The sequence below is a fragment of the Gymnoscopelus microlampas genome (genome assembly GCF_963454915.1).
Source record: "Gymnoscopelus microlampas genome assembly, chromosome: 14".
Classification (NCBI taxonomy): Eukaryota; Metazoa; Chordata; class Actinopteri; order Myctophiformes; family Myctophidae; genus Gymnoscopelus; species Gymnoscopelus microlampas.
The window spans coordinates 24,914,900-24,942,552 of record NC_139951.1 but is presented as its reverse complement, the minus strand read 5'-3'; the positions used below and the strand labels follow the sequence as shown (position 1 = coordinate 24,942,552).

At 42.3% G+C, this 27,653-nt stretch overlaps 2 protein-coding genes across 3 annotated transcripts; one reads left to right on the top strand and one right to left on the bottom strand.

Annotated features, from left to right (window-relative positions):
• Positions 1-2,076: 2,076 nt before the first annotated feature.
• On the top strand, positions 2,077-22,282 carry tecpr1a (tectonin beta-propeller repeat containing 1a). The gene is made up of 24 exons (XM_084078020.1): positions 2,077-2,224; positions 4,013-4,257; positions 4,873-5,055; positions 5,841-5,963; positions 6,124-6,243; positions 7,053-7,227; positions 8,098-8,198; positions 9,275-9,376; positions 9,870-10,018; positions 10,845-11,446; positions 11,960-12,105; positions 12,528-12,683; positions 13,235-13,384; positions 14,295-14,452; positions 15,310-15,540; positions 15,662-15,758; positions 16,489-16,568; positions 16,701-16,757; positions 17,196-17,370; positions 17,653-17,788; positions 18,050-18,142; positions 18,835-18,941; positions 19,513-19,632; positions 19,770-22,282. The coding sequence occupies exons 2-24, from the start codon at positions 4,033-4,035 to the stop codon at positions 19,908-19,910; spliced, it is 3,627 nt and encodes a 1,208-aa protein (XP_083934146.1). The 5' UTR covers positions 2,077-2,224; positions 4,013-4,032; the 3' UTR covers positions 19,911-22,282.
• Positions 22,283-22,292: 10 nt separating this feature from the next.
• Positions 22,293-25,206, bottom strand: bhlha15 (basic helix-loop-helix family, member a15). 2 transcript variants are annotated; one of them, XR_014602232.1, is made up of 3 exons: positions 25,089-25,206; positions 23,145-24,048; positions 22,293-23,111 (listed from the first exon to the last, which is right to left on the bottom strand). XR_014602232.1 is itself a non-coding variant. In XM_084078021.1 (2 exons), the coding sequence occupies exon 2, from the start codon at positions 23,989-23,991 to the stop codon at positions 23,362-23,364; it is 630 nt and encodes a 209-aa protein (XP_083934147.1). In that variant the 5' UTR covers positions 23,992-24,048; positions 25,089-25,206; the 3' UTR covers positions 22,293-23,361. The 2 variants fall into 2 exon arrangements, 1 of the variants encoding a protein (XP_083934147.1); XM_084078021.1 differs by having other exon boundaries at positions 22,293-24,048.
• Positions 25,207-27,653: the final 2,447 nt, after the last annotated feature.

Sequence of the window (27,653 nt, the reverse complement as noted above, 5' to 3'; positions counted from 1 at the left end):
AACCTCCACACTTGCTGGTCAAACACCTTCAACTGATGCAGAATGGTGGTGTCATGCCACCCCTAGCACTCCTCATTTCCCTGTACCACGTCTCCTTGACAATTTTGATAGATGTATGTTATATAGACATATACTGTTTGCTTGTCCACAAATACTAAGAATGTTATTTAGATTGCATGTTGTTTAGAAGACAGATGCTAAGTTTGATGTTTACTTGGTATCCTAGTTACAGTACCTTGCAGCACTTCATTGTTTTCTTTACCCTCTTGTTTGTTGACTAGGGCAGTGCTTCTCAAACTTTTTCATGTCAAGGACCCCCAAATTGACACTTATTAGCCCGCAGACCCCCATTTGAAAAGATATGCCCAGGACCCCCATAAGAGAAGATGTTTACTGCTCTAGCAGTGATTTACAACCATTTGACATGCATTAGGTTACGGACCCACATTTCATGTCATTTCTATCTCTGGGACCCCAATTTATATTGTAAAAGCAATGTTAATGTAACTCAGAGAGTGTACAAATGGAACCAAATGGACCAGTTAGGGTCCATTTGGTTCCATTTGTACACTCTCTGAGTTACAGACCCATAAGGGTCCATTTGGTTCCTAATTATCTATCTTTTAGCTAGGGACCCCCTGGAACTCCCTCAAGGACCCCTGGGGGTCCCCGGACCCCACTTTGAGAACCAATGGACTAGGGATAATGTCTCTTACTCCAATCTTGCACTTTGTAAGGCACTCTGGATAAGAACATCTGCTAAATGCCTAAATTGTACATTGATTGTTGCTGTCCATCTCCGACCTAGCCTGATGTTCCATTAGTTTCTGCAGTCTATATGGAAGTCATTTCTGTTAAAAAACAATCAAATGTGGATGGAGAAATGAAATGCCACAATGTAGTAGCCTACTGGCAAATATAGCATATCTCTATGTTTATGAGTCTTAAGCCTCTCATTGTCCACGGTCATCCACTGCACTGTGCTGCTGTATGCCATCTCTTTGATGCTGTGTGCCTTCCAGTGGTGTAAAGTAACTTAAGTACATTTACTCAAGTACTGTACTGAAGTACAATTTTGAGGTATTTATACTTTAGTGGAGTATTTCCAATTTAAGTACATTTCTGAGGAAACTCCACTACAATTATTTTAAAACTTTAGTTAGTTACTTTTTAGAATTAGATTTGTACTAAACTAAACATACATTAACCACTCAAGCTCAGTTTATATATTTCGGCTATTTGAAAATAGCTGATCTACAAGCTCATGCATTGTGAGCTTGTAGATCTGCTATTTTCAAAAGATCTGTACACATTTTGAAAACTTTCTGCATAATGAGAACTTTTACTTTTGGTACTTTAAGTATATTTTGATCCCAATACCTTTGTACTTAAGTAAATTCTGAATACCAGACTTTCACTTGTAATGGAGTGTTTCTACATTGTGGCATTGATACTTTTACTCAAGTAAAAAATGTGAGTAGCCTACTGCGTTGGTTCTCAAAGTGGGGTCCGGGGACCCCCAGGGGTCCTTGAGGGAGTTCCTGGGGGTCCCCAGCTAAATGATGGATAGGAACCAAATGGACCCTTGGGTCTGTAACTCTGAGAGTGTACAAATGGAACCAAATGGACCCGCTAGGTCCATTTGGTTCCATTTGTACACTCTCAGAGTTCAATTAACATTGATTTTACAATATGAATTGGGGTCCCAGAGATAGAAATGCCATTAAATGGGGGTCCGTAGCCTAATGCATGTCAAAGTGGGGGTCCTTGAAATTAAAATGGTTGAGAATCACTGCTAGAGCCGTAAAGATCTTCTCTTATGGGGGTCCTTGGCATATCTTTTCAAATGGGGGGTCCGCGGGCTAATAGGTGTCAATTTGGGGGTCCTTGACATGAAAAGGTTTGAGAGCCACTGGCCTACTGTTCTTCCACCACCGGTGCCTTCACATATTTTGAGTAGCAGCGACCCCTGGTGACCCCTTGAAGTTGGTGCAGCACACAGAGGCAGCCAATGGGAATAGAAAACTTCACGACAACTTCCTGCTTCCAATCCCTTCTGTTACCAATGCGAGGAGAGGATGATTGTCATGTAAACAGGCAGAGACAGGGCTCAGCGTTTACAGGAGGCTGATCGCTCATTTTCAGCGACTGAATGAATAGGAGGAGTGTGTGTAGCCTATATACTCACTCACACAGGTACAGCGTTTATGAAAGGAAGCACCAGGTTGGTATTTTGTATTAAATATGCTATTTCTAGAGGTGTTTAAGCCTCTATAAGCTTGAGGCTGCCTACATTGTGCTGATTATGTTGGTTGGTTGTACATCCTCATTTCCCCCTCATGTCACTGATATTTATTTGCTTTATACCATAGATTGTATATATTTAGACTGCATGATATCTTTTGCATGTAATGTTTATCGCAGGTGAACGTCTGTCTGTATGTCTGTCTGACTGATGTTGATGTGTACAATTCCACACAACATTCGTCAGCCTCACCTACAAATGTGTGCAAAGATTTGCACACATTTTCTCGATTTTTCAAAAATAGCAGATCTACAAGCTCATAGCGCGGCACATGAGCTTGTATATCTGCTATTTTTGAATAGCCAAACTGTAAAATAACATTCGTCAACACAACATTCGTCAGCCTCACCTACAGTAGGCTTGGATCAAGGCAATCATAGATGTATTTTAATCGATTTTGACATTTTTATCTACATAAAAATGTCAACATTGATCAAATACATCTATGATCGTCTTGATCCAAGGCGTCTACTACATACAGTATCAGATGCATGCAAAACATCTTTTCACTTCTCTCTTTTCTTGCTCAACGCCCGTTTCATAATATGACTTTCACCTTCCTCCTTTATTGATCGTTTCAATGGTCATGTTTGTTTTTGTATTTATATTTTACAGTCGCTGCCTTCAAAACATGGTTTATTGCTTTGCTTGTGACGGTGGTCACGCCTTTGAAGAGCATCACTGGTCTGGCGCCAGTGCGGTGATCACTCACTGTGTGTTCACTTTCATTACAGTTCCACAAAACGTTTTTTATGCAGTAAATTACATGTATACATGTAGGCTATATTATCCAGTTACTCTTGCCACGTAGGCTAAAAAAAGACCCATTGTAAAATAGCTTTGTTCACCATCCGGAATGTGAGCCATGTAGAACGTCATGTTATAATATAATGGCAACACCTGAGAAGTCTCAAAAGAGGCAGACAAAAGCACACAGAGGCCAAGGAGGATCAATCCAACCTCATTACATGATCCTGCTTAATGTGCAAAGCTCCACCTTCACTCTGATTTTACACAATTCTTATTTAAGAACTGAGATTTTGTGTTGTATTGGGCCTGCCTCTATATGAGAAAACACACAATCAAATTGTTTACTATGCAAAACTACAGTGTCAGATGTATTTAAACGGCAAGGAGCTGTGTAGTGTTGTAAAAGAGGGAAAAAAAGGACCGTATAGGCAATCGGCTGGGCTACATTTTGCCTTCGTCAGGCTACTTGAGAAGAAACGAGGACAACTCAACAGAAGGTCAGCAGTCTGTCCAGTTGCTGATTCACATGCATCAGTTGGATCTGTCTGTGGTGGCCAATTATACCGCAGCTCTCCTCAGACACACAGACCACAGGAAGTGCTATAGTTCGATGGTTAGATCTCATTATGGTCCTCTCTACTGACTAAACAGTTGGGTTATCAGACGTTACATTTTCTCCCCGACTCCTAATTGCCCCCCCCCCATGATACCGTGTCACGGCCTTCTTCATCAAGCTCTGCTGTGATTTTCACAGCCTTTTCCTTCCTTTTTGCTGTACATCATCATGACACCTTACCCCTCCTCTGCCATAATGTCCGTCTTTTACTCTTTCTGCAGCCCTTCAGATAAAAACCGGGGAATGCATAAACTTTGAACCTTAACCGGAACCTCTCCCCCCTTACCTTCCCTCCCATCCACTCTTCTCCTCCCCTCCCTGTCTCTCCTCCTCCTCTCCAGGGCTTCCAGGTGCTGCAGCCATGACCGTGTCCCTGCTGTGGGCAGTGGACGTCTACGGCCGTGTCTACAGCCTGTCCACCGCGGGGCAGCAGTGGGAGCAATGCCGCGACGCTGTGCTGGAGTTCAAGCGCGTGACGGCCGCTCAGCAGTGCTGCTGGGGCATCGCCTGCGACCACAACATCTACCTGAACGTCCACGCCTCCGACCTGCCCATCCGCTACCAGGAGGAAACCTACGAGAACCAGGTGGGTCTGATTAGCACGGAATAGCCAGTTAGCACCTCAGGAATTCTAGTGTATATGAAATTAACCAATTGTCCAATAGCTTTCATTAACAATGTTTTTATCCATTTGGAGCTCTGTAAGGTTAGATGTTCACATTTAGTTTTTTGGGGGTGAGTTACTACTAGATACTGTACATCTGACTGGAAGCCCAAAATGGGAAAAAAATGCCCCTGCATAGTTTATTAAAGCTACTTCATAGTAATGTTTGTCACCACAAAGGCGAGACAATATGCGCTCTATACGGCAAAGGAACATGGAGCCAAGAAAGGCAAAAGGCATGCTTGCACACCGACACATCAAACAAGGAGAACCCTGTCCACAGAGGATTTGTGGATGCAAAACATCTTTTGTTTTTAATGATCCAAAAGTAAAGTGCTACCGGTCAAAACGGAAACGTTCCACACAAAAGAAATGATGTCACCAACAACTTTCAATTGTGCTTTATGCATTGATAATACTACAAAATGGGCTTTCAAACTCCCTATATGGTCTCTTCTCCAAGGAAGTTGTCACTGAAACTGCTATACATTGTGTGGGCTCTTTGACCCCATCTCTTTACGTATGTCTTTTTCTCAGAGGTGGAATCCCGTGGATGGCTTCTCGGAGCGCCTGTTGCCGAGCGACCGCTGGCAGTGGAGTGATGTCACGGGTCTCCAGCACCAACCACTGGAAGGCTTTGAGCTCCCTTCGGCCAATTGGGAGTGGGAGGCTGACTGGCACGTGGACGAGAACTTCGAAGGAGAACCCACTGAAAAAGAGGTGAATGTCTTTTTTTTCTTTTTCCTTTTACATCCTTTCTGCTCGCTCTCTCTATTATTCAGCCTCTCTTGCTCTGCCTTACCTTTCTCTCTCTATCTCAGCCATGAGCTGGGAAGATCTTTCTGTCTAACTATCTTTCTATCACGGTCTCTTATGTTTCTCTTTCACATCATTCCACCAGAATCCCTCTATCGGTGTCAGAATCAACTTTGTCACAAAACTAGTTAACGGGTGTAAAGAAGTGATCCTTGATCCTCTATGCTGTCACTCTCCACTACTTATCATAATATGTGTCATCAGGTTAAGGATATGTCATCAGGATAAACCATTATTGATCCCAGGAGGGAAATTCAGTCATCATAGTCATCATAACAGCAACAGCAATAACCTTGTTAAGTCTCTCCTTGTATTCCCCTCACCTAATAATATATTATTATTATATTATATATAATTTACTTATGAATGTATATATTTGCATTGTTTGTGTGTTGTGTAGTACTATGGTTTATGTTGCTCCTCTATTATTGTACGCCTGTTTATACAGTATTATATGTGTGATAGTGATAGAATAGATTGGCTGATTGGAGACAATGTAAGGGCACACAAGCAAAGAGATGACACACTTTCCGTGTTTTGCAATGCATCATCTATAATAAAAAACAAAACTGAAATAAGAATTAACAATCAATGTAAGTGTTCAAATATCCAAAACGAAAGAGAAAAGAACCCAGCAACATTTAGCAAGCCAACATTTCAATGGTCACACGGTTGAAATGTGTGTGCAGGGCTGGAGCTACGCCATGGACTTCCCTGCTGCCTACACCAAAGACAAGAAGTGGAATTCCTGTGTCCGCCGCAGAAGATGGCTCCGGTACAGGACATATAAGGCTAGAGACACCTGGGCCCAGGTGGGTTTTGTGTGTGTGTGTGTGTGTGTGTGTGTGTGTGTGTGTGCACGCGTGTGTGTGTCGAGTGTTAATTTAACAAGTAAATGTACTAAATGAAATGGACACTGAGGATTTTACTGTGTGTATGTGTGTGCTTATCTCTCCTCCGATGTACTGACAGATCCCATCCCAGCAGTCAGTTCTGCCGGACCCCTTTAACGACATCAGCTGTGGAGGCTGGGAGATCAGCGAGGAGCCCACAGGAAGACTGTCGCTGTGGGCAGTGTCCCTGCAGGGGAAGGTACAACACGCACACACACACACACACACACACACGCACACGCACACGCACACGCAAACCAGGGAGCACAGCTGCCACCTTTAGTGCTAACAGAAACCCAACTATATTTAAACATAAGTGCACGCATACACGCACGCACACACACACACAACATGATGCATACTCGGTGATGTAGGCCGTGGTGAGCAACACACAAAGCTGACACACATGTGCTCAATTAAAATGACACCACTACAAAGATGTCCATTCAAAGGCTGACAGACACCCCCGCCCCCTCCACACACACACACACACACACACACACACACACACACACACGCACACCAGGAGAAACATGGTTGTCTTTGCTCCAAAGCCCACGGCAAGGTCACACGTCACAGTGTTCTGACACATCAAACAAACAACTCTGTCTGTACTGCACACACACAGAACAATTGCAGCCTTACTGTTTTGTTAATCTCTTCTCTGTTCTCTCTCTCACTCCCTCCACATGCAAACCAAACCTCTCTTCCTCTTGCTTCTGTCTTCCTATTGCCTTAATTTCTCTCCCCTATTATTATTGCCCTGTCTCATCCATCTCTTTTACCGTCACATTCTCCTGCCCTGGCCATCTTTTCCTCCATCTTATTCCTTTCTTCCCTTCACATCACATCTTCCTGTGACCCTTTTCCTCTTGTTTCTCCTTCTCTCTCTCGCTCTCTCTCACTCTCTCTCTCTCTCTCTCTCACTCTCTCTCTCTCTCTCGCTATCATTCTCTCACCCTCTCTTTCCCTCTTACCCCCCCCTCTCCTTCCTCTCCATCCATCCAGGTGTGGTTCAGGGAAGGGATTCAGCACCACAGTCCGGAGGGCACTTCTTGGGAGGAGATCTCTGTGCCTGGAGAGGTGGTCCAGATCAGCTGTGGTCCAGGGGACCTGGTCTGGGCTGTGCTCTGGGAAGGCCAGTTCATTGTCAGGGAGGGCATTGGCCGAGACTGCCCCCAGGGTAGGTGGCCTCCTGGGTCTACTCTATCCCTGTACAATTTTTCACTGCTTCTCACTTTGGTGGCACTTTGGTGCTTCGTCATTGTGCCCCTTCGTGCATGTTGATGGTATTAATTGTGGAGCGGTTTGTAGATTAAAAAAAAAAAGTGCTGTACCATAGCTGAGTGGTTAATGAGCCTGCCTGGGGAGCCAGAGCCCCTGGTTGTCCCAGGTACGATTCCAGGCCAGGCCAGCAATGTGTTGATGTGTGTCCCTGAGCAAGACTCTTAATCCCTAATTGCTCCCCGAGCGCCGTAGAAAGGCTGCTTACTGCTCCTAGTAGTTATAGGATGGGTAAATGCAGAGGACAAATTTCATTATGTGCAAAATATATAGTGACAAAAAACAAACACCCCATGGAGATTATTATTATTATTATTATTATTAACTGTTAATGATGTGCTATGTGTGCGATTTGAAGGTTACCCACCGGGAGTGTGACGAGTTAATGATCCGGAAATGTGTTGCAAATATTTCACATCAACTATTCATTTGGTGATGCCTCATTCATACAGGTTGATGCTTTTATTCGCGGTGGAACATCGACTTTCTTTCTAAAAATAATTGCGTCACTTTATCGCCTTGTTTTATTCGCGCCCTGTATGGATATGGCAGTTTAAATTAATATGAATTAATCCCACAAATGCTATTGCTAGATTCATTTTTAATACATGTTTTTTATATTTTTATTGTGTATTGTGCTGTTGAACATGACCATTGCCTTGCTGTTCTCTTGGTCATGTGAAAAATGTGAATGATTTAACCAGGACTGCTTGTTTAACTAAATAGAAATTAAAATTGATTAACAAGGATACCATTCTTTGGGTACCAGGGTCGTCCTGGGTGGTGGTGGACTCTCCCAGTTCGGAGCTTGGTGCCATCCATGTAGCTGTGGGTGTCAACGTAGTGTGGGCCCTCACCAAGGACAACAAAGTAAGGACATACTGGGAAGCTAACCATTAGAGAAATCACTCTAATGATGGATCCTGAATTAGTGCAATAAAGTCTTCCAAATATGAACCACTACTTAAACCTTATACCACACATGGGCAACATACGGCCCGGGGGCCGGACCCGGCCCTTTGACCATCTCAATCCGGCCCGCCAAGTCATAAAAAAAAAAAAATGCCCCCCCCAAAAAAATGTAAAAATATCTACATTTTAAAAGGCTGCCATATGTTACGGGTTTTGAGACAAATTAATTAAACTCCAATTAATATTAATTCATATTTGCCATTTGAGTACATACCTGCATTCCTCCATCCGTATGTACTCAAATGTTTTATGTTTACAATGTAACAGTGAAACAGTCTGCTGTGAGTTCATCATATAATGAATGCGATGTGAATGCAATGTGTTTTATCAGTGACCTATGCAGAGGTTCATATCAGATAAGATAAGATACGGCATTGACGTGGATTGTTTCATGTGATCTATTCATTGTAATCTCGTACAGAGTACACCAGAGTGATACAAAAAGAAAGAGAAAGATCAACATTTTGTTGATGAACATTGTTGTTGTGAAAGCAAGGACCTTATTCTAATGTAGTCTGGCATGTCTACCAAATTCATGCAGTTTCAACATCATTCAGCACTTACAGTATGTGTTTCAAGTTTCAATTCAATTGTACAATGAATGTGTGGCCCTTCACTCATTTTATCGAAGTCAGTGTGGCCCTCTGGAAATAAATGCTGCCCACCCCTGCCTTATACACTTTGTTGACCGGGTTCCCCCGCAGTCTATACTTTTTCACTCTATACCAAATGTCTTTTTCCGAAAATAGCAGATCTACAAGCTTATAATGCATCATGTTTGTGAACTTGTAGATCTACTATTGTTGATGAACGTTCACCTATTTCTGTAGAATTTGCCTATTATGACATGCCCAGAATATGTATGCTAGGTTCCATGTGGTTTACATTCTGTGGGTGTAGCATCAGTATGGCACGCAGGTGAAAAAATAAAGATTTTATGATAGATAGACATCTATTCTGCATTTCATTTCCAGGTGTGGTTCAGGCGTGGTGTGAACTCTCACAACCCCTGTGGCTCAGGCTGGATCAGCATGGTGGGAGAAATGATTGTGATCAACGTGGGACTCAATGACCAGGTGAATATATAGCCTGGCATGGCCAGACTGATAGCACTGCGTAGAGGGCAATTGTTTTTCTTGCAAGATGGCAGATTCGTCTGGTTTCCAGGCTAGTGAATATAAATCTGTGACACAGTGCCTTCTTTTTTGCAAACTGTTAATAAAGTATTCAATCAATAAAAAAATCACAACCGAATGGCTGAAAATCTGGGAACATAATACATACTTTGTTCATTCGTGTGATGTTCATTAACATTTTAAAACACAGGGCGGTACATACATTCAGGTAATTGGACATTAATGGTAATTTATTTTAAACTAAGTTTAAACTAAAAGGTTTGACAGCAGGTACAGTACATTATGTTTGTTTGCCACAACTCTCCACTTCAGGACTCCAGCATGCAATACTCCAGTCGCAAGCCATACTCTTTATACTATACTATACTTTATACCGAAAGAAAACTAGTGCAGTTAGAGATGATTGAGACTGATGCTGTGGTGTGGTGTGTAGATGTGGGCCATCGGCTGTGAGGACAGGGCCGTTTACTTCCGACAAGGAGTGACGTCCAGTGAGCTCAGTGGGAAAGCCTGGAAGGTGATCAGTGTTCCCCGAGATGGAGACCGCTCACACTCCAGTGCCAGCGCTGGCAGTCTGCACAGGTGAGGGGACATGTTGCAGTGGAAACTCGCACACCTACTCTCCAGGCACAAGTACATGAGTGCAATGCTAAAATAGAGATAGTCTGCATAGATTTGGGATGACCTACTTACTGCAGTGGAGTACAGTGCAGTCACATGTGCACACACGCACGTGCGTAATTAAGTCATTAATCATACATTTTGAGAGGGTGAGGAAATATAATTATATATAAATATAAAAAGTACTGAAGGTGCTACACTTGATTTAACATAATGTCCACCAGAGGGAGATGGCTTAATGAAGCTGCATGTGAGACTGATATCTGGAATGTGTTCAAATGATTGACTTTATATGGTTCAAATTCTGCCTGCTATACAATTTAAGGAAAGATATTATTATATCTTGAGGTGATAATGGGTCATTTTAACACCATGCCGTACAAGACTGCCTTATATCAACACTATTAGTTAACATACATAGTCTACAGACCCAGGCCTGTAATATGTGCGACTAAGGGAGGACACTTACTCATCTTGTCTAAGAAGGCTTGTTCCATATACAGGCTAAATAAGCAACCTATCTCTCAACGAACAGCAATTCTCTCTGATCTTGATTTACAAAAACAATATCTGTACTGTGTAGATAACAAATAATGTGAAGCCTTTCAGTGTTTGCAACTACTGACAGACATGAGTCATATCTATTTACAACACGTGCAACACATTCTAGATTGTAATGAATCAAGCCAGGTTGTACTAAGTAAGGCCATAATTGATAATTGATTATTCTTATGTTAAATTTTTCTCTGTTTTACTGGGTTCCACTCTCTGTCTCTCCGTCATTCAGTGCTGGCTGTTTCTTCACCGGTGAGGTCCGTGCCCAGTCAGTGAGTGACGTGGAGTCAGACACGGAGAAAGAGAGAGGCCCGGCGGCAGCCAGTCACATTGTCCCCACCTACTCCTCCTCCGAAGCGCCCCCCGATGCCCCCCCCACGAGTGATCCCCCTTCCTCTGACCACGCCGTCGACTCTCCCAAACCCCGCATCCCCAAAGTCACCAGCGACAGCTTCATCTCTGAGCTCGTCTCCGACCGAGACCCGGGGAAGACATCCGGCAGCCCGGCCATCCCGGAGGAAGAACCCCACTCGGCCCTCGCCCCTCCTGAAGGACTCCAGGGGGTCCTCTCTCCGAGCAGGTCCGGGGGGCATCTGGAGTGGAGCAACGTGGACCTGGAGGAGGCTCAGTGTCAGGAGGACAGGGTGGCGCCCGGAGCCGCACTGGACTCGGCCGACACCTGCAGCTTGTCCTCCGTGGCGACCTACAGCCTGGCCCTGGAGGAGCCTTATGGGATCGACGAGCATCCGCTGTGGGCCTGGGTCAGCGGCGGGGGCTGCTCTGTGGACTGCCACTCCCAGCTCAACTGGTTCAACTGCTCTCCCAACTCTGCAAGTGAGTGTAAACTGACACAGGAAGGGAGGGATGGATAGAACAGTGGTCTTCACACCGTGTGTGTGTGTGTGTGTGTGTGTGTGTGTGTGTGTGTGTGTGTGTGTGTGTGTGTGTGTGTGTGTGTGCTTGTAAATTAATTCATTAATAGAATGATTAATAAATGATGATTAATTAACATTTCCACCCATAATTAATGCCCAAAATAGGGATGCCAGGTTGAAAGTGATTAAAAGCTTTTTAGAGTTTAGAATGTGCCTCTGTATTGGGAAATGATTGTGCACAAAGTACTAATAGAGTAAATATATTTTATCAAGTCTCACAGCACACCAGTGTGCCTCGCCACTGGGATAGACAGACAGACATGCACTAATATCTTTGAAGGGCATTGGACTGAATTTGATAAAGAGGAATGACAGTGGTCATTACATAAGAAAGAGGTGGATAAATAAATAGGTTAATAGGAGGAGCAGGTTTGTTATTTTTCTGGGAGTTGATGTTTTGTTTTGTCTCCAGCATTGGCCCAGTCGGTCCAGAACATGAGTCTGTCCATCAGCCCAGCCCAGACAGCAGCCTGGAGGAAACAGATCTTTGAGCAGCTCAGCGAGAGGACCAAGAGAGAGATGGATAACTTCAAACACTATGAACAGGCAATAGAGCAGGTACACACCAACACACACACATGCACACATCACATACACACACACACACACACACACACACACACACACACACACACACACACACACACACACACACACACACACACACACACACACACACACACACACACTATATGAAAAACAGCCAGTTTCTTTATTTCACACTGTTATCTAGCAAAAATGTTGTACCGTTATCTCTTTACAGGGTTGAGTTTCTTTCTTCTCAGAAAGGAACAACACTGAAATATACAGTCTTCCACTGTCATGCTTCAAGCTTTTTATCTGAAGTCCAAAATAGTCATTTGTTCTTATCTTTATTTATTTCCTTTTTTCCCCATAATTTCATCACTGTTTTTGCGCCTAGCTACAGGGGTTTGAAATTGTGCATCAAACCCAGTGAATGCTGTCACACTGTGTTTCAGTCGGTGTGGGTGAAGAAAGGAACCATGCAGTGGTGGAGGGACTGGAAGCCTCATAAGTGGGTGGATGTCCGCTTTGCCCTGGAGCAGTTCTCTGGACCAGATGGCAATAAGGACGGCATCCTCTTCATCTACTACAACTTTAACGAGGAGAAGAAGGTGAGCCACTGGCAGTAGATTCTTCTTCCTCAAGACAATCAGGCTTATTATGTCATTTGTTTTCAACTAATAAAATGTAATTTTGTCCAATCTGCATGGTAGAGTAGGTTAATACAATATAACTTTACTATTGGGGTGGTTGTATTTGGCCTCCCTGCTCTTCTATTGAGACATTTAGGTGAGACATGACTTTTGACACCATCCTGATTCTGGTTTGACACAAATTTTGACCTGAAGGTCAACATTCAATTTATCCCCTGAGCAAGCACAAGGGGGTAGAAGAGGAAAGTTACATGTGTGCTACTTTAACATATCCTCTATATGTGCTGTACTATGAAATGATGCCCCCTGGCAGTAGAGTGAATTACTGAAATGAATCAGTAATATGGCTGGCTACATTCATAGACTCCTTTCTGCTATACAATGTATTGTTTCTCTGCCCTTTTTCTGACTTCATGGTTGTTAATTGGCACAGTCTTCAACTAAAAATGTGTTTTTTTTTTGCCCCAGCTGTCCAACTGTGTCACTCTGTCCTCTGTATGTCTCTGCAGTACCTGCATGCCTTCATTAATGAGGTGACCATTTTGGTTCCTGTGCTGAACGACTCGAAGCACTCGTTTGCCATCTATACCCAGGAAAGGACCAAACAAAGGTGGCCAATTAGGCTGGCTGCTGCCACGGAGCAGGAGATGCATGACTGGGTATGTTTCAGTCCGTCCTCCGCATTTTCACTCTTTTAGAAGGAGGAGTGGCATGCAATACAGTAGGTGTGCAGCTGCAGTTAATCTTATTAATTGATCTAAGTTCACAATCCATCATGACGTGAGCTTGTACTGTAGATAGGATATTTTTTGCCACAACGAATATAAAATGGGGTGTCAGTGTTTAAACAGACTGATTTAGTCGATTATTAAAGAGAACTACAAATGTTTTTGCATTGATTTGTTTATATATCATTTTCTTTAAAGATTATCCCAAACAAAACCCGCTTCTCGATTATTCGAAGAATCAAAAAAGTCATCCATAGAATATCACTAAGAATATAATCAATAGTTACAGCCCTGCAGCACATTTGTTGATTGATCTTAACCTAAACCCTTTATACTTCATTGTACCTAATGATAATTTAACAACACTTCTAACTGGCATAGTGCGCCATTGACTCTGGGACATAAGATTAAGACCCCTACCTTTTATATTTAGGTTGTTAACAGCATCTTTGAAGAAGCACAGTAAAGCAGCTCAAGGCATATGTTTGAATAAGAATTAATCAGACTGATTCCTAAAACGGCAGCAGTCCACAAGGTTGTACACCGTAACATCTGGAGTATTAATTTAAGTCTGAAAGTGTGAAAATGGGTCAGGCATTAGGCTGCATGTAGAGGCAAGTGCTAGAAGCTGTATAGTATTTGTGTATCTGTATTTACAGTATCTCAGAGAGTACAGTGTCCGTTTCTATTTGTGTGCATAGCAGAGTGAAGCAACAGTGGCTCTGTGTCCTTTTCTTAGTTTTTGGTTCTCCACTCTAGTACGTACAGTAGTGAGCCAGGTGGTATGCACAAAATGGTTCACCATTTATATCTGTCTCCCTCCCTGCCTGACCTTCTCCAGCTGGCTCTGTTGAGCGCGTCGTGTTGTGACTCCAGGGGAATCCAGGGCCCTCCTTCCAAACAGGCCATCTGGTCAGTCACCTGTAAAGGGGACATCTTTGTCAGTGAGCCCACTCCTGGTCTGGAGGCCACGCCCTACCCCACACCCTGCGACCTAATGTAAGAACAGCAGTACCTGTGTTGCATGTCCTAAGACCCCCCTCTGCCTTCAGTGTGTTTTTTCTCTGCTATCCTGTCTAACGATCAGTGATAGAAAAAGTACTCAAATGTTTTTTATGTAAAAGTAGCAATACTGCAAGGTAGAAATACTCTGTTACAGGTAAAAGTCCATAATTAAAAATGTACTTGAGTAAAGGCACAAAAGTATTGGCATCAAAATATACTTAAAGTACCAAAAGTAAAAGTACGCATTATGCAGAATGTCCAATTTCACAGGTTTTAAAGTAATAAAATGTAGACAAATCTTTTGAAAATAGCAGATTTACAAGCTCACAATGTGTCGCAGATCGGCTATTTTCAAATGGCCAGAATGTATATAGGGCTGAAGTGGTTACTGTATGTTTTGTGATAATAATCAAAATCTACAAAGTAACTACATTTTTCAAATAATTGTAGTAGAGTAAAAGTACAATATTTGCCTTTGATGTAGTAGAGTAGAAGTAAAAGTACTGAAAATTGGAAATACTCCAGTAAAGTCAAAATACCTCAAAATTGTACTTGAGTAAATGTACTTAGCTACTCTACACCACTGCTAAAGATAGGAACAGTTCTGGAGTATGACAATATAAATTATAGTAGGGCTGCTTAATGAATTTTGCATAATCATACAGCACTATTTTTAGTTTACTCATTATTCATATAATATCACCATTTTGTCAGAGTTTTGATTTAGGGAGCCTGTTAGTTCGGCTGATCTGTCTGCAGTTAAATATTTGTGAAGAGGTTGATATGAGATGCAAAAGATAATTATTTTATCGGGAACTTACTGTACTCTACTGTACTGTTCTGTACCACAGGTTCTGGCGTCATGTGGGGGGCCACCTGCGTGTGGTGGAGTGTAGCAGCGCCGGCGTGGTGTGGGGCATTGGCTATGACCACACGGCCTGGGTGTACACCGGGGGCTACGGAGGAGGCTTCTATCAGGAGCTGGCCAACAGCACAGACAACATCCACACCCAGACGGACGTGAAGAGCGTCTACATCTATGAGAACCAGAGGTGGAACCCAGTCACCGGCTATAGCAACAGGTGATGTAATGAAATAAAGCAGAAAATGTGAAAGGTTGAATATTTAACCAAGATGTTTTTTTTCTACTTTAAACTGTATACTTCTTGTTGACTCACTTGAAGCATTTTCCCTGTGTTGTAGAGGTCTGCCTACGGACCGCTACATGTGGAGCGATGCTTCAGGACTTCATGAGTGCACCAAGACCAACAGTAAACCCCCTTCCCCTCACTGGACATGGGTTAGTACAAACACACGCACGCAATGAATTGTGAGGGCAGTGCCAATGCACACCTCTAACACACACACACACACACACACACACACACACACACACACACACACACACACACACACACCTATTCATAAACCTCCACTCAAACATAGTCAATGTATACACATATTGTACAAACAACAACCTTTATACATGGAGCATCATGTTAGTAAAGACCAGGCATGTACATATAGCCACGATCCTAATGCTTCAATCTATGTGGTCTATTTAAGCAGACTGAAATGCACTCTTCCATGCACATCTCCAGCTGCTTGCACTATGACGGCTCATTAGTGAACAAGCTCCCTCCGCCTCCCCAGGCTCCTCCTGAAGTAGCATTTAGGTCATCACGTCTGACATGCTGACATTTATGTCAGCATGTCATTCAATTTAGGTTTATACCGTATGCACAGCATATGTTTGTTCTGTCCTATGAGGGGTTCATAAGTCTATTATCATTTTCATGTAATAACTGTATCTTTAGGCTCTGATTCGGAGGGTTTGTGATCTCAGAGTCTGTTTCATGCACTGCCAAATATCATTGCAGTAAATGTTTTTAGTTTCTTTTTAATCTTGACGAGAATGTCTGACTGAAATATATTTTTCAATAATCTTATTCCAGAATTGTTTTAAATAGCCTTACTGATCACAGCTATAGCGAATTCCTTGGTTCACGTCCTGTATTTGGCATTTGCAGGTGTCTGATTGGGCTATTGACTATGGTGTCTCAGGAGGGACAGACAGGGAGGGCTGGCAATACGCTGCAGATTTCCCAGCGTGAGTGTCACACAGCGTTCTTCCTCTAATTCCATCTGTTGAAATCACGTTCTTTCCCACGGTTTAGAAAGTGCATTTAATTTCTGTTTCTCTTCTCTCCCTTTTTCTCCTCCACATCCTCTTTCCATGCAGTTCGTATCATGGTTATAAGACCATGAAGGACTTTGTACGTCGCAGGCGATGGGCCAGGTTTGTAGAAATACAACACGGTTATTTACCTTCACAGTGTTTGTTCAGCAGGCCCGACACACTGCAAGCTGCTTTTTGACCGTTTGCTCAGCTGTCCAACAAGAAAAGCCATTATGTAAAGGATCCTCTATTAGCAATATATTTAATAAATATGGGGTATTATTTATACTGGTGATTTATCAGGTAATAGGCCAAAGAAAATAGTTTTGTTCAAAGAGAGGCTTAAGGTGCAAAAAACAGAAAGTTTGCAACAATTGCAAACAACATAAGAACATTTTAGCAATAATTAGTATAGGGATTAACATGAAACAAATTAATATTGTTTTGTATTCGCCAATAGTGCCGTGAAACATAACCGTATCTACTGTATAGTTAACATGAAACCCCTGAAACGATGCAGCTGCGACTCTTACAGGTGTGTTTAATTTGTCCTCATAGGAAGTGTAAATTAACCACCACTGGGCCTTGGCAGGAAGTCCCGCCCATCCCATTGAGTGACGTGACCATCCTACCGTGTTCGTCTCAGTGCAGCGTGGAGGTGGTGCCTCTCTGGGCCATCAGCAACAAGGGAGATGTGCTGTGTCGTCTGGGGGTGACCGCCCTGACGCCTGCTGTGAGTCAGGGTGCAACAGTTAGCCGAATCAATCAATTTAATTGATTATAAATAATAAACGATAATTTGATCAAATAATCGGTTCATGATCAATCCCTATTTTGAGCATGTCATTCTACTGTTGGTGAAAACATTTCAATACGTTTCATAAATAGTGAAAATGGCAGATCTACAAGCTCACAGTATAAAGTATAAAACAACACTTAAGTGGTTAATCGATACGTTGAGATACACAGTATATATTTTTAAAAGTATATATTTTAAAAACGCTTTGCTCTCTAGGGCTCATCATGGCTCCATGTAGGAACAGACCAGCCTTTCAAGTCCATCTCCATTGGGGCGGTCAACCAGGTGTGGGCCATCGCCAAGGACGGGTCGGCCTTCTACAGGGGCTCTGTGTCTGCACAAAGCCCTGCAGGTCAGTAGGAGAGTGCTAGAAAAGCTAAAGAACTGTACATTGTTGTCGTTTTGTTTCCCTATTCTCTTACTTTCTAGGGTGCCTCTGCTGTTGCTTTTAATGATCTTGTTATTGTATATGCACGGAAAGTCAAGAAACGGTTTGAACAGATTAATTGCACAAAATAAACGCTCCCGGTGTGTGTAAGGACCTTTTACAAATGGACATGATGTTCATGTGGGTCTGAAGCTATTGGTGTGTGTGCTATGTCTCCCTCTGCAGGAGACTGCTGGTACCACATTCCCTCGCCATCTAAACAGAAGCTGAAGCAGGTGTCTGTGGGGAGGACATCAATCTATGCTGTAGATGAGAATGGTAAAGAGACTATGTGGTACTTTCACATATGTTTCATATAGTAACATGGATGGCGAAATATAAACTGAGTGTTGAAATGACGCGCTTGGCCAAATAGTTCTTTATTCTAACAAAACACTACAGGAGGAGGTTTCATTCATTCTCTCTTCCCTCGCTGATTGAAGGTGTGCTATTTAGCCGAATTTGCTGCTGTAGACTTGAGTCAAAATGAAAATCTGCAATTCTCTTGGCCCTTCATGGTCGCTTTTCTCTGAGTTGCAGCTTTTCATTTCATTTCTCAGTCTTCTGTCTTTTCATACTGAAGGACAGGGTTGATTTGTGTCAGGTGCTTCTTCTTGTCTCGACAAGCCAGGCTTCGTCCCTGTCAGCCTTCCAACCATCATTTGAGCCCATCTCTTTATATCCATGCAGGAAAAAACATTTGCCTTGAATCTCAATATTTACAACATTATAGATCACTATGCCTTCAAACATGCTACCAGTACTTTATGAGGAAAGGTGTTAAAAGATAAATAAAAACATGTTACTCAATATTAAATCGGAACATAATTACATATATATTCATAGCCATCAACATCAACTTTGAATGTGCAAATTTGAATTTGCATGCGTGTGAGAAGACTGGTGCTGACTGCCATGATGCATCAAATGATATTTCAGTGGTTTCCGTCTGTTTGTCCAACTTATGCCAGGTAACCTGTGGTACCGTCAGGGTGTGACTCCCAGTTACCCCCAGGGATCCTCCTGGGAGCACCTCTCCAACAACGTACGCAAGGTCTCTGTGGGACCTCTGGACCAGGTGGGTCCCACACCAACATCTCAGGGTTTAACCACTTAAACCCTCAAGAATGTGGCATGTTTTGAATCATTTTAAATGGTAGCGCCGTGTATTTACACTATGCTGTAAACGCCAGCAGCGTAACGAGGCACTGAGAATCTATTCCGTGCTGCGTGTTCATGTGTGGTGTTTCTATCTGCTTGCTGCTCTGCTGAAATATTTTCAACTACTGTAGGTCGTTTGAAAATGCAAGGCGCTTGCCTAAATTCTTCCAGCTAGGAAGAAATGTTTTGGTGGACACGGCCCCTTAGGGAAGATACAGCTTTAGCCTTTGTTAATTGTTCAGCTGCCCTGTCAGCCCTAGGCTTTATACAACAAGCAATCAGCTTCTCTCTGTCCTCTCTGTCCTTTTATCGCTCCTCTTACCTAGATCAAATAATGGCTGCCCAGCCTTTATGTTGTGATTATATATCATATTTGTAATCGTTTGCATGTGTGAAAGAGGGATTGTGGGATGTGATCGTGTCAGAATCTTCAAGTATATCTTATTTGACTTGTTATATTTTCTGATGTCATCATTGGTGACATGTAGGTGTGGATCATAGCAGACAAGGTGCAGGGCAGTCACAGTCTGAGCTGTGGGACAGTGTGTCATCGCCTGGGAGTCCAGCCCATGGAGCCTAAGGGCTCGTCGTGGGACTACGGCATCGGAGTAAGACCCCACAGAACATAATTCAAGACCCTGTCTTTTTAGTGTGATTCAAATGGTTTCAATTTGTATATTATTTTGTTTTGCATTTTTATGTCACCATGCATTATTTTGTGTGTGTGTGTGTGTGTGTCTCTCAGGGAGGATGGGACCACATCACAGTGAGAGGGAACTCCATGGAGCCTCCTAGAGTCCGTATGCATTCCCTGACAGACCCCACTGCTGTCCCGACCCCCGTCAGGAACCAGGAGGAGGTCAACGGCAATGCTGTGGGACACTGAACAGTGAACACACACACATATATATATATATATACACACACACACACACACACACACACACACACACACACACACACACACCTGTGTATTTGCCCACAGCACCGTAGTGCTAAGACACAGTCACACACAACATTACTCATTTGTTTGCAAATATTCAGTGTAAAAAGGCTGTCACAAACACGATGGCGCACCATTCTCCTCAGCTGTCCTTCTGTGTCAACATTTCATTTTATTCCTTTGTGTCATTTTAAGGACATTGTAGGCATTCTGATGTCATGTTGCCATTGCTATTAACCAAATACCCATTTTAATGCTAATCCATAGATATTATACTTATTTCTCTTTTTGTTATCTGTTTTTTTTTTCTTTCGTTTTTTGTTCTTTTGGGAGGGTGGCTTTTATTTATTGATCATGATGGATGCTTCTGTCTGTCTGTCTGAATGACTGATGTTTATAGAGTACTTCTTATCATGTTTTATTTATATTTTTGCCTATGTAGTGATGGTGTCAGATCTGGTGTTTTTTATGACGTTTGAAGAGGGTTATGGTGTGAGGACGTTTTTATGTACATATATTTTTTGGCCAGTTTTTATTTATATCGATATGATTGGACAGACTCTATAGGCTCTACCTCAGTTTCCTGTCCTACAATAGAGCAGGGGTTCCCAAACCTTTTCAGCTCGAGATCCAAAAGAGAAATTTCCCAAAGGCCCAAATTTACGAAAATAAAATTAGGAATTAGGAACGTCCTTCAAAGGACATTTAATAGCACATATTATTTTTAATTGTACAATATGGAATGATTAGTTACCCTGCAACAATGACAACGCAGCTTTCAATTTGTGTACTCCATTCATATGTATGTGCTAAATGAAGTACGTTTACAAGTGTTTAGTGCTGCTGTGAATGCCATCCCATTGCATACAGGGAATGTGGCCCCTGTGAATACAGTGGATAATTTACTAAATATGTTTTCTTTCAAGAGCTGACCCCAAGTCGCAACAATTAATTATTGGGTACTCACACAACCTTACAAATTACAATACTATGGAGATTAATCCCTCTGCTAAATTAAATTAAGTGTTCTATGGTTGTATATGGTGCCATGGAAAATTTATACTAACCACGCGGGGTGAATGCAATATTTTACTCTGTAAGTTGATGACCCAATAAAAAGTCACGACTCTAAGTTTGGGAAACACTGCAACACAGGAAACTGAGGGCAGAGAGGGGTAAGGACATGCAACACAGTCCGCGATTTTGTGGTCAACCAACTGGTCATCTACCAGTATGCCCCAGGTGTGAGGCTGAGGAATATAAGATGAATGAATTTACTGTTGGTTACTGAGACACCGAACAAAAATGTCTGCAATGGAATTTATGGTAGAAACTCTACTCAAACTGTACACAAACTACAACTATGTGAATAGACCATCAATATAATTGTTGTTTTTTAACCTGCTGGGAATAGGTTAAGAGGTCTTTCCGTATATCAGAAGAGATACTGTAGCAAAATAGATATGGACTTATGGATTCTGGATTTCTGAATCAGCTGGAGTGACTCTTGTTTTGTTTCAACCATAATGTTGCTTCCCCATGTACCTACCATGGGCAAATCTTTTATATTTCACGTCAATGTTAGAAAAATATATTATCGGACGATGTGCAATGTTGAGCATTTTTCCACCGTACACAGGAACGATGGCGAGTGCCACTGCTGACTACTTCTAAAAGTCCTGCTTCTTCTCTCAGGAAAATCTGACTTCCAAAAAAAAAGAACTCAAACTTCTTTGCATGCTTTTTACTTTGTTTTTTTGTTGTTAACTGATGTTAGTTAAATAACTGATGACTACTGTATAGAGGCAGCATACATTATATTGTACTTTAGTTAAAGAAAAAGTATATTTTTGTTAAAAAAAAACCAAATCCGTTATCTTAGTATTGTGTGTGTATGGTGCATATGTTGAACATTTTAAGTTACAAGATGGCATGTTTGTACATTTAACGAAGAGCGAGCTAATTATGGAAGTCAACCACTCAACTGCTGTCCTATAACATTCATAAACCGCTTCGACAACCAAACCACATGACTTGAGGCGTTAGTTTAGTTAATGGCCAAATGTAAATAAATGATTGTACATGACGGTTAGTTGAAACTGTGCAAAGAAATGTCTGTATTGTGTTTATGAATAACTGTCACTATACTGTGCAACACATGAAATCTGGAGTGTTAATTTAACTAGGTTAAATTAACATATCGAATTTTACTGTGTACCATTTCTGTCGACATTGTGTGAATTTTTCTGAATAAGTGTTGTGCATGGTGAAAATAATGGTATTCATCAATAAATAAATGTGTTTATTGATAGCTCCTCAAATTGCTTCTTTTTTTCTTTTGATTGTACAACTGAACTCTGTGTCTCAGACACAACCCATTGAGACATGAGCAAATAGGTTTTCGATATCAACTTTACCTCCAAGCCAGGCGTACTTACATACCGTAGTATCTTGTTTGAGATCATGTAGAAACACGAATGGTGTTTTAGTGAAAAGAAAAACATTTTCATAAGCAAAATGGTCTAATGTGAATAGTCCCAAACAAGTGTTTCAAGTTTTTTCTCTCCACTTTTCAACATTGCAGTGTTTAATCAGGCAATAGAACTGCTTTTCTGATCCCAGGTCTGTCAGTTATGACCAGAGGCTATTGCTTAGCAGGTTTTTAACAGAAAGACACACAAGAAGATGAATATGATTACTGGAAAAGGGAAGAACAAAAGTTCACATGTTCTGCTTAAAACCATAGAAGACAGGAAATGAATTAAACAGCATGAGGAAAGATAAGCTTCTTCCTTGAGTACCAGTGACAGATGAACTTCAGCATTGTTTCAAATGTTTAAAAAGTTTCACCATAGTTCATTGGGATTTTGTCGTCCCTATCGGCAACCTTTTGTATCTGTTCCCATTTTAATTGAAAGAAAGACTGTATGATAACTGTATGACTGGTTGCATTTAGGTGAATGTTGGTGCTGCATTCCCAAACCAGTCCTGGCTTAATGTCCAGAGCATGTTCTCTGATAAAGCCACAGTTGATAAAGACAGCCACCTTGTGGGCCAACCATATCGTGTCATGCTCAAACACCAGTGGGTGCCTTTATGTTGATGTAATCAAAATAATCACAATTACTGGTGGAGGAAAGTGATCTTTAAATAGCACCCTCTTCCAACAAAGAGCACCGCTTTTGACCAGAACCTGGCGCTCCTTGCTGTGATTCTGATCAAAAGCAGTGCGCCTCCAGGAACCAGACGTAATTTCAGATTTGACCCCTTACAAAAGTCCTCAATCTCATACTCTGTCCTCCCTGCCTCTCTGTTCTGACTTGCCTTGTGTCATGCTCAGAGACCGGCCCACTGGTTGCATCCTTGTGATGTCTCTCGTACCCTTGGCTGTGTGTTAGCTGCCCTGGCTGAAGCTGTGCATGCTGGTCAGGTACTCAGTCAGACCTTCCTCCCCCTCCTCCTCCAGATGCTGCTGGTAGCACTGGAGCAGCCTAGTGGCGCTCTCCTCTGACACGGCTTCCCCAGTGGGGAGGCAGGTCCCGGACATCCCCAGGACGATGGTGGTGAGGGCCTTGATGTAGTTCTTGGCCAGGGTGAGCGTCTCGATCTTGGAGAGCTTCTTGTCCATTTTGACGTGCGGGATGGCCTCGCGCAGCGCCTGGAAGGCGTTGTTGAGTTTGTGCATGCGCTGCCGCTCGCGCTCGTTGCTCTCCAGGCGGCGGACGTTGCGCTCTTTGGCCGCGCCGTGTGGGCGCCGGCGCCGATGAGAGGCAATGGTCTTTCTCCCGCCGTTTCCACCACCTCCCTCCCTCCCTCCTCCCGCTTCTCCTCCAACTCCACCTCGACGCTCAAGACGGTCCCCGCTCCTCAGACGCCAGGAGCCGGCGATCCGAACCGAGGCCTCTGAGCCTGACTGTTCACTGGATCCGGGTTCTGGCTCCGTATCTGGTTCTAACTCTGGTTCCAGGTCCGGGTCGGACCAGGTCCTCCTCGAAGGTTTCACAGCCTTCCCTTTGGACTTCATTCTGCTGTCTTCTCCCCCACTCTGCCTCACGGTGGCTCTGTCACAGCTTGAACAGGTCTGACACCAAAACAAGCCAACAGAACACAACAGAACACAATGTAATATAAAGATGTAATTCATAAGTCAAAGTTTGATAAAAGGTAATATGAAACCACATTATCTCTAGGCTTTTTTGGACCAATAACAGAGGACGTAAAAGTGAATAAGCTTTCCTCTCTGTCAAGCAGCCATGCATCCCCTGAGCCATATCTAATCAGCCTTTCACGATGTGAAAACTCCATGATGTTGGTCTATAATCTGCACCTCTCTTATCCTACTGGGCCAGAGATAATGTCCACCTCAAGGTTACTCTTGCAAACATACAAAAACAGGGCAGCACTCACACTGTAGCCTAATTCATAAAATGGTCATCACCAGCAAAGGAGATTATTGTTACAGAGTTAAGCTATGCTTCTGAGGTTAAAAAAATGCAATAAAAAGGGGTAGCCTATATTTTGAATTTTGTGAGGTTTGCATGGTGTGTATGGTTTGTATGGTGATCCTGGCCAGTAACAATTTGTGTGAATGGATTTTTATCACCAGGCATGGCACATTATTCAAAACTATAGTAAAATATTTGACTACAATGGTAGCTTACCACATAAACTGTACTGTACAGCAGTGGTTCTCAAGCGTTTTCATGTCAAGATCCCCCAAAATTATATGTATATGGCCGCGGACCCCCCATCTAAACAATGTTTTGTTCCAGGGACCCCCAGAAGCAAAGATGACTGCTGTGAGATTGTATATCTGCTATTTTTGAATAGCCAAAGCATAAAATATGGTTAAAGTGGTTTAAATTATCATGCTAAATATTATGCTATATTAACTCATTTAGCTGGGGACCCCCTGGTACCCCTCCATGGACCCCTGGGGGTCCCCGGACCCCACTTTGAGAACCAATGCCGAACAGCACGTAAATCTAACTCCCTCCAATCATATAGTCTAGTTGGGATTTTGCTGTCTCAAATTATGATGTCTACTTTTATCTTATATATTCACTTGAACCAAAACGATAGCTATACAGCCATTGTAAAGTAAACTGAAGAGTCACTTACCCTTAAATTAACTTTCCACACGTGGATGTTTTGCTACAACAACAAAACTGACACCATCTAGTCGTCTTTAGTAAATCACCACAGTAATAAAGTTGCTGGTTGATGTTGTATGTATTTGTATATGATGTTGTGCGCGTGTCGCTGGATGGGAGATAAGTAACTGTCACATAGTGACTGATGTGAGGTACCTGTTGCAGACTATTGTACACGTAGCGCTTGTTCAGCCAATGGGCGGTGACCAGACTCTCTCACTACATTGTCACAGCGAGGCTTGTGGTCAGCCAAAATGTCACAGTCATTCAGAGAGAGAGAGAGAGAGAGAGAGAGAGAGAGAGAGAGAGAGAGAGAGAGAGAGAGAGAGAGAGAGAGAGAGAGAGAGAGACTGCTTTACAGTGGTGGAAAAAGTGTAGAGATACTCTGTTACAAGTAAAAGTTCTGTAGCCTAATCAAAATGTACTTGAGTAAAAAGCCAAAGTCGCCAAAGTAGGCTACTAAGTAACTAGTAACTAAAATGTTCAAATAATTGTAGTGGAGTAAAAGTACAAAATTTGCCTCTGATATGGAGTAGAAGTGTAAAATCGGAAATACTCCCATACGGTAAAAGTACCTGAACATTGTAATTAAGTACAGTACTTGAGTAAATGTAATCTGTTACTTTCCGCCACTGCTGCTTTACAATTCAACCTGAAAGCCTTCTCTCTCTGCAGCGCTTAACACAACAGCACTCTGCAGAGATAATAGCCGTATTGTTCCTTCTATAATGACTGTATAGGCTCACATGCATCTAACCACTTTAAAGAAGAATGATGGCCGCATAATGCCTGATTTATCGCACCGAAAGTCACAGATCTAGACTAGCAACCTCATCATGCATCTCACTGAATGCGGGCTGTGGGCTTGTAGCTCGGCTATTTTAGGCGCGCGACACGGTAAGCAACCAAGTATAAATCTGACCTAAGTGTTACCTTTTTGGCTTTTTCTCCTCCTCCTACCAGGGGGTTTTAAACCACTGGGCCTTTGTACCAAAAGTAAAAGTACTCACTCATTATGCAAAATGTCCCATTTCAAGTTTTCAAATGTATACAAATCTTTTGAAAATAGTAGATCTACAAGCTCACAATGCATGGCAGTGACGCGTTGTGAGCTTGTAGATCTACTATTTTCAAATGGCCGAAATGTGTACAAAGGGCTGAAGTGGTTACTGTATGTTTTGTAATAATAATAATCAAAATCTACAAAGTAACTGACTAAAGTTTTCAAATAATTGTAGTGGAGTAAAAGTCCAATATTTTCCTCTGAGATGTAGTAGAAGTAAAAGTATTGGAAATTGGAAATACTCAAGTAAAGTACAAATACCTCAAAAGTACTACAGTACTTGAGTACTTAGTTACTTTCCACCACTGCCTACAAGTATGGTAGGTCTAGTTTACATAGTGTGTGGCTTTTCTAGTTTAACTGCTTCATTTGAATACATTCCTCTGGGCTTCCAGACAGTCTGTGTTTCGTATCCGTAATGTAATATCACACACTGTACAACATTTATTTCAGAGCATCTTTATTGCTTGCACATTACAGTCGATTTAGTTCTCATTCACCTGGCCAGACCTGCTGCAGCTGCCTGCCTGCCAGAGAAAAATCTACATTGAAATAAACGTGCCAAAGTAATGATTTTATATTGATTCTCACACCTGTCTATTTATTATATCTATGGATTTGAAGTTAGCCTGCTGAAAACTGATGGGTGGGTCAATACAAAAGCCTTGTATTCCAACAGGAGGAATTGTAGGCTATAGTGGCTCTTAACTCCAGTCAATTAGGGCCCAGTGTAACCAACCTGCTGCTGGTTTTCATTCTAATCAGCAAACAAGTTGTATGTGGGTTTTCCAGGTGCAATGAGTGTCTGCACAGAACAGAACATATGCAGTGGTCTCCATGACAGGACTGGAGTTAAGAACCACCGCACACGATTATAGAAGACAATTCACATGTGTACCAACTATGATCATTCTAATTCAGTGGTTCTCAAACTTTCCAATGTCAAGGACTCCTCTTAACTCTGACTGTATACAAATGGAACCAAATGGACCTGTTAGGGTCCATTTGGTTCCATTTGTATACTGTCAGAGTTACAGACTTGTAAGGGTCCATTTAAAACCCCATCAAGGACCGCTGAGAGTCCCTGGACCCCACTTTGAGAACCACTGTTCTAATTGTTTGACCCAGACTGAGGTGGAGCACAAAGATTGGGTGGTGTTGCAGTGGTCTGGTGGTGTTGTCTTTGTGTTGTTTGTTCAATAGCGTTTAATTTGTGTTGATGCCACAACTTAAGCTAAAGTTAATATTTGGATATCAACGTAATCCGTCACTGTGGAACTTATCATAGCATTTAAACTATATGGTTGCGATAGCAAACAGTGTAGGCAAGGCTTATGTCTTTAATGCAGGGTGCGATATTTGCCTTTTGTTTAAGCCATTATAAAATTGTTTCTTGTCTTTTTTCTTGACCTTGCTTTGACAGTGAAGGATTACAGCGATGGGACAGAATTGATGAAAACACTGGCAGTT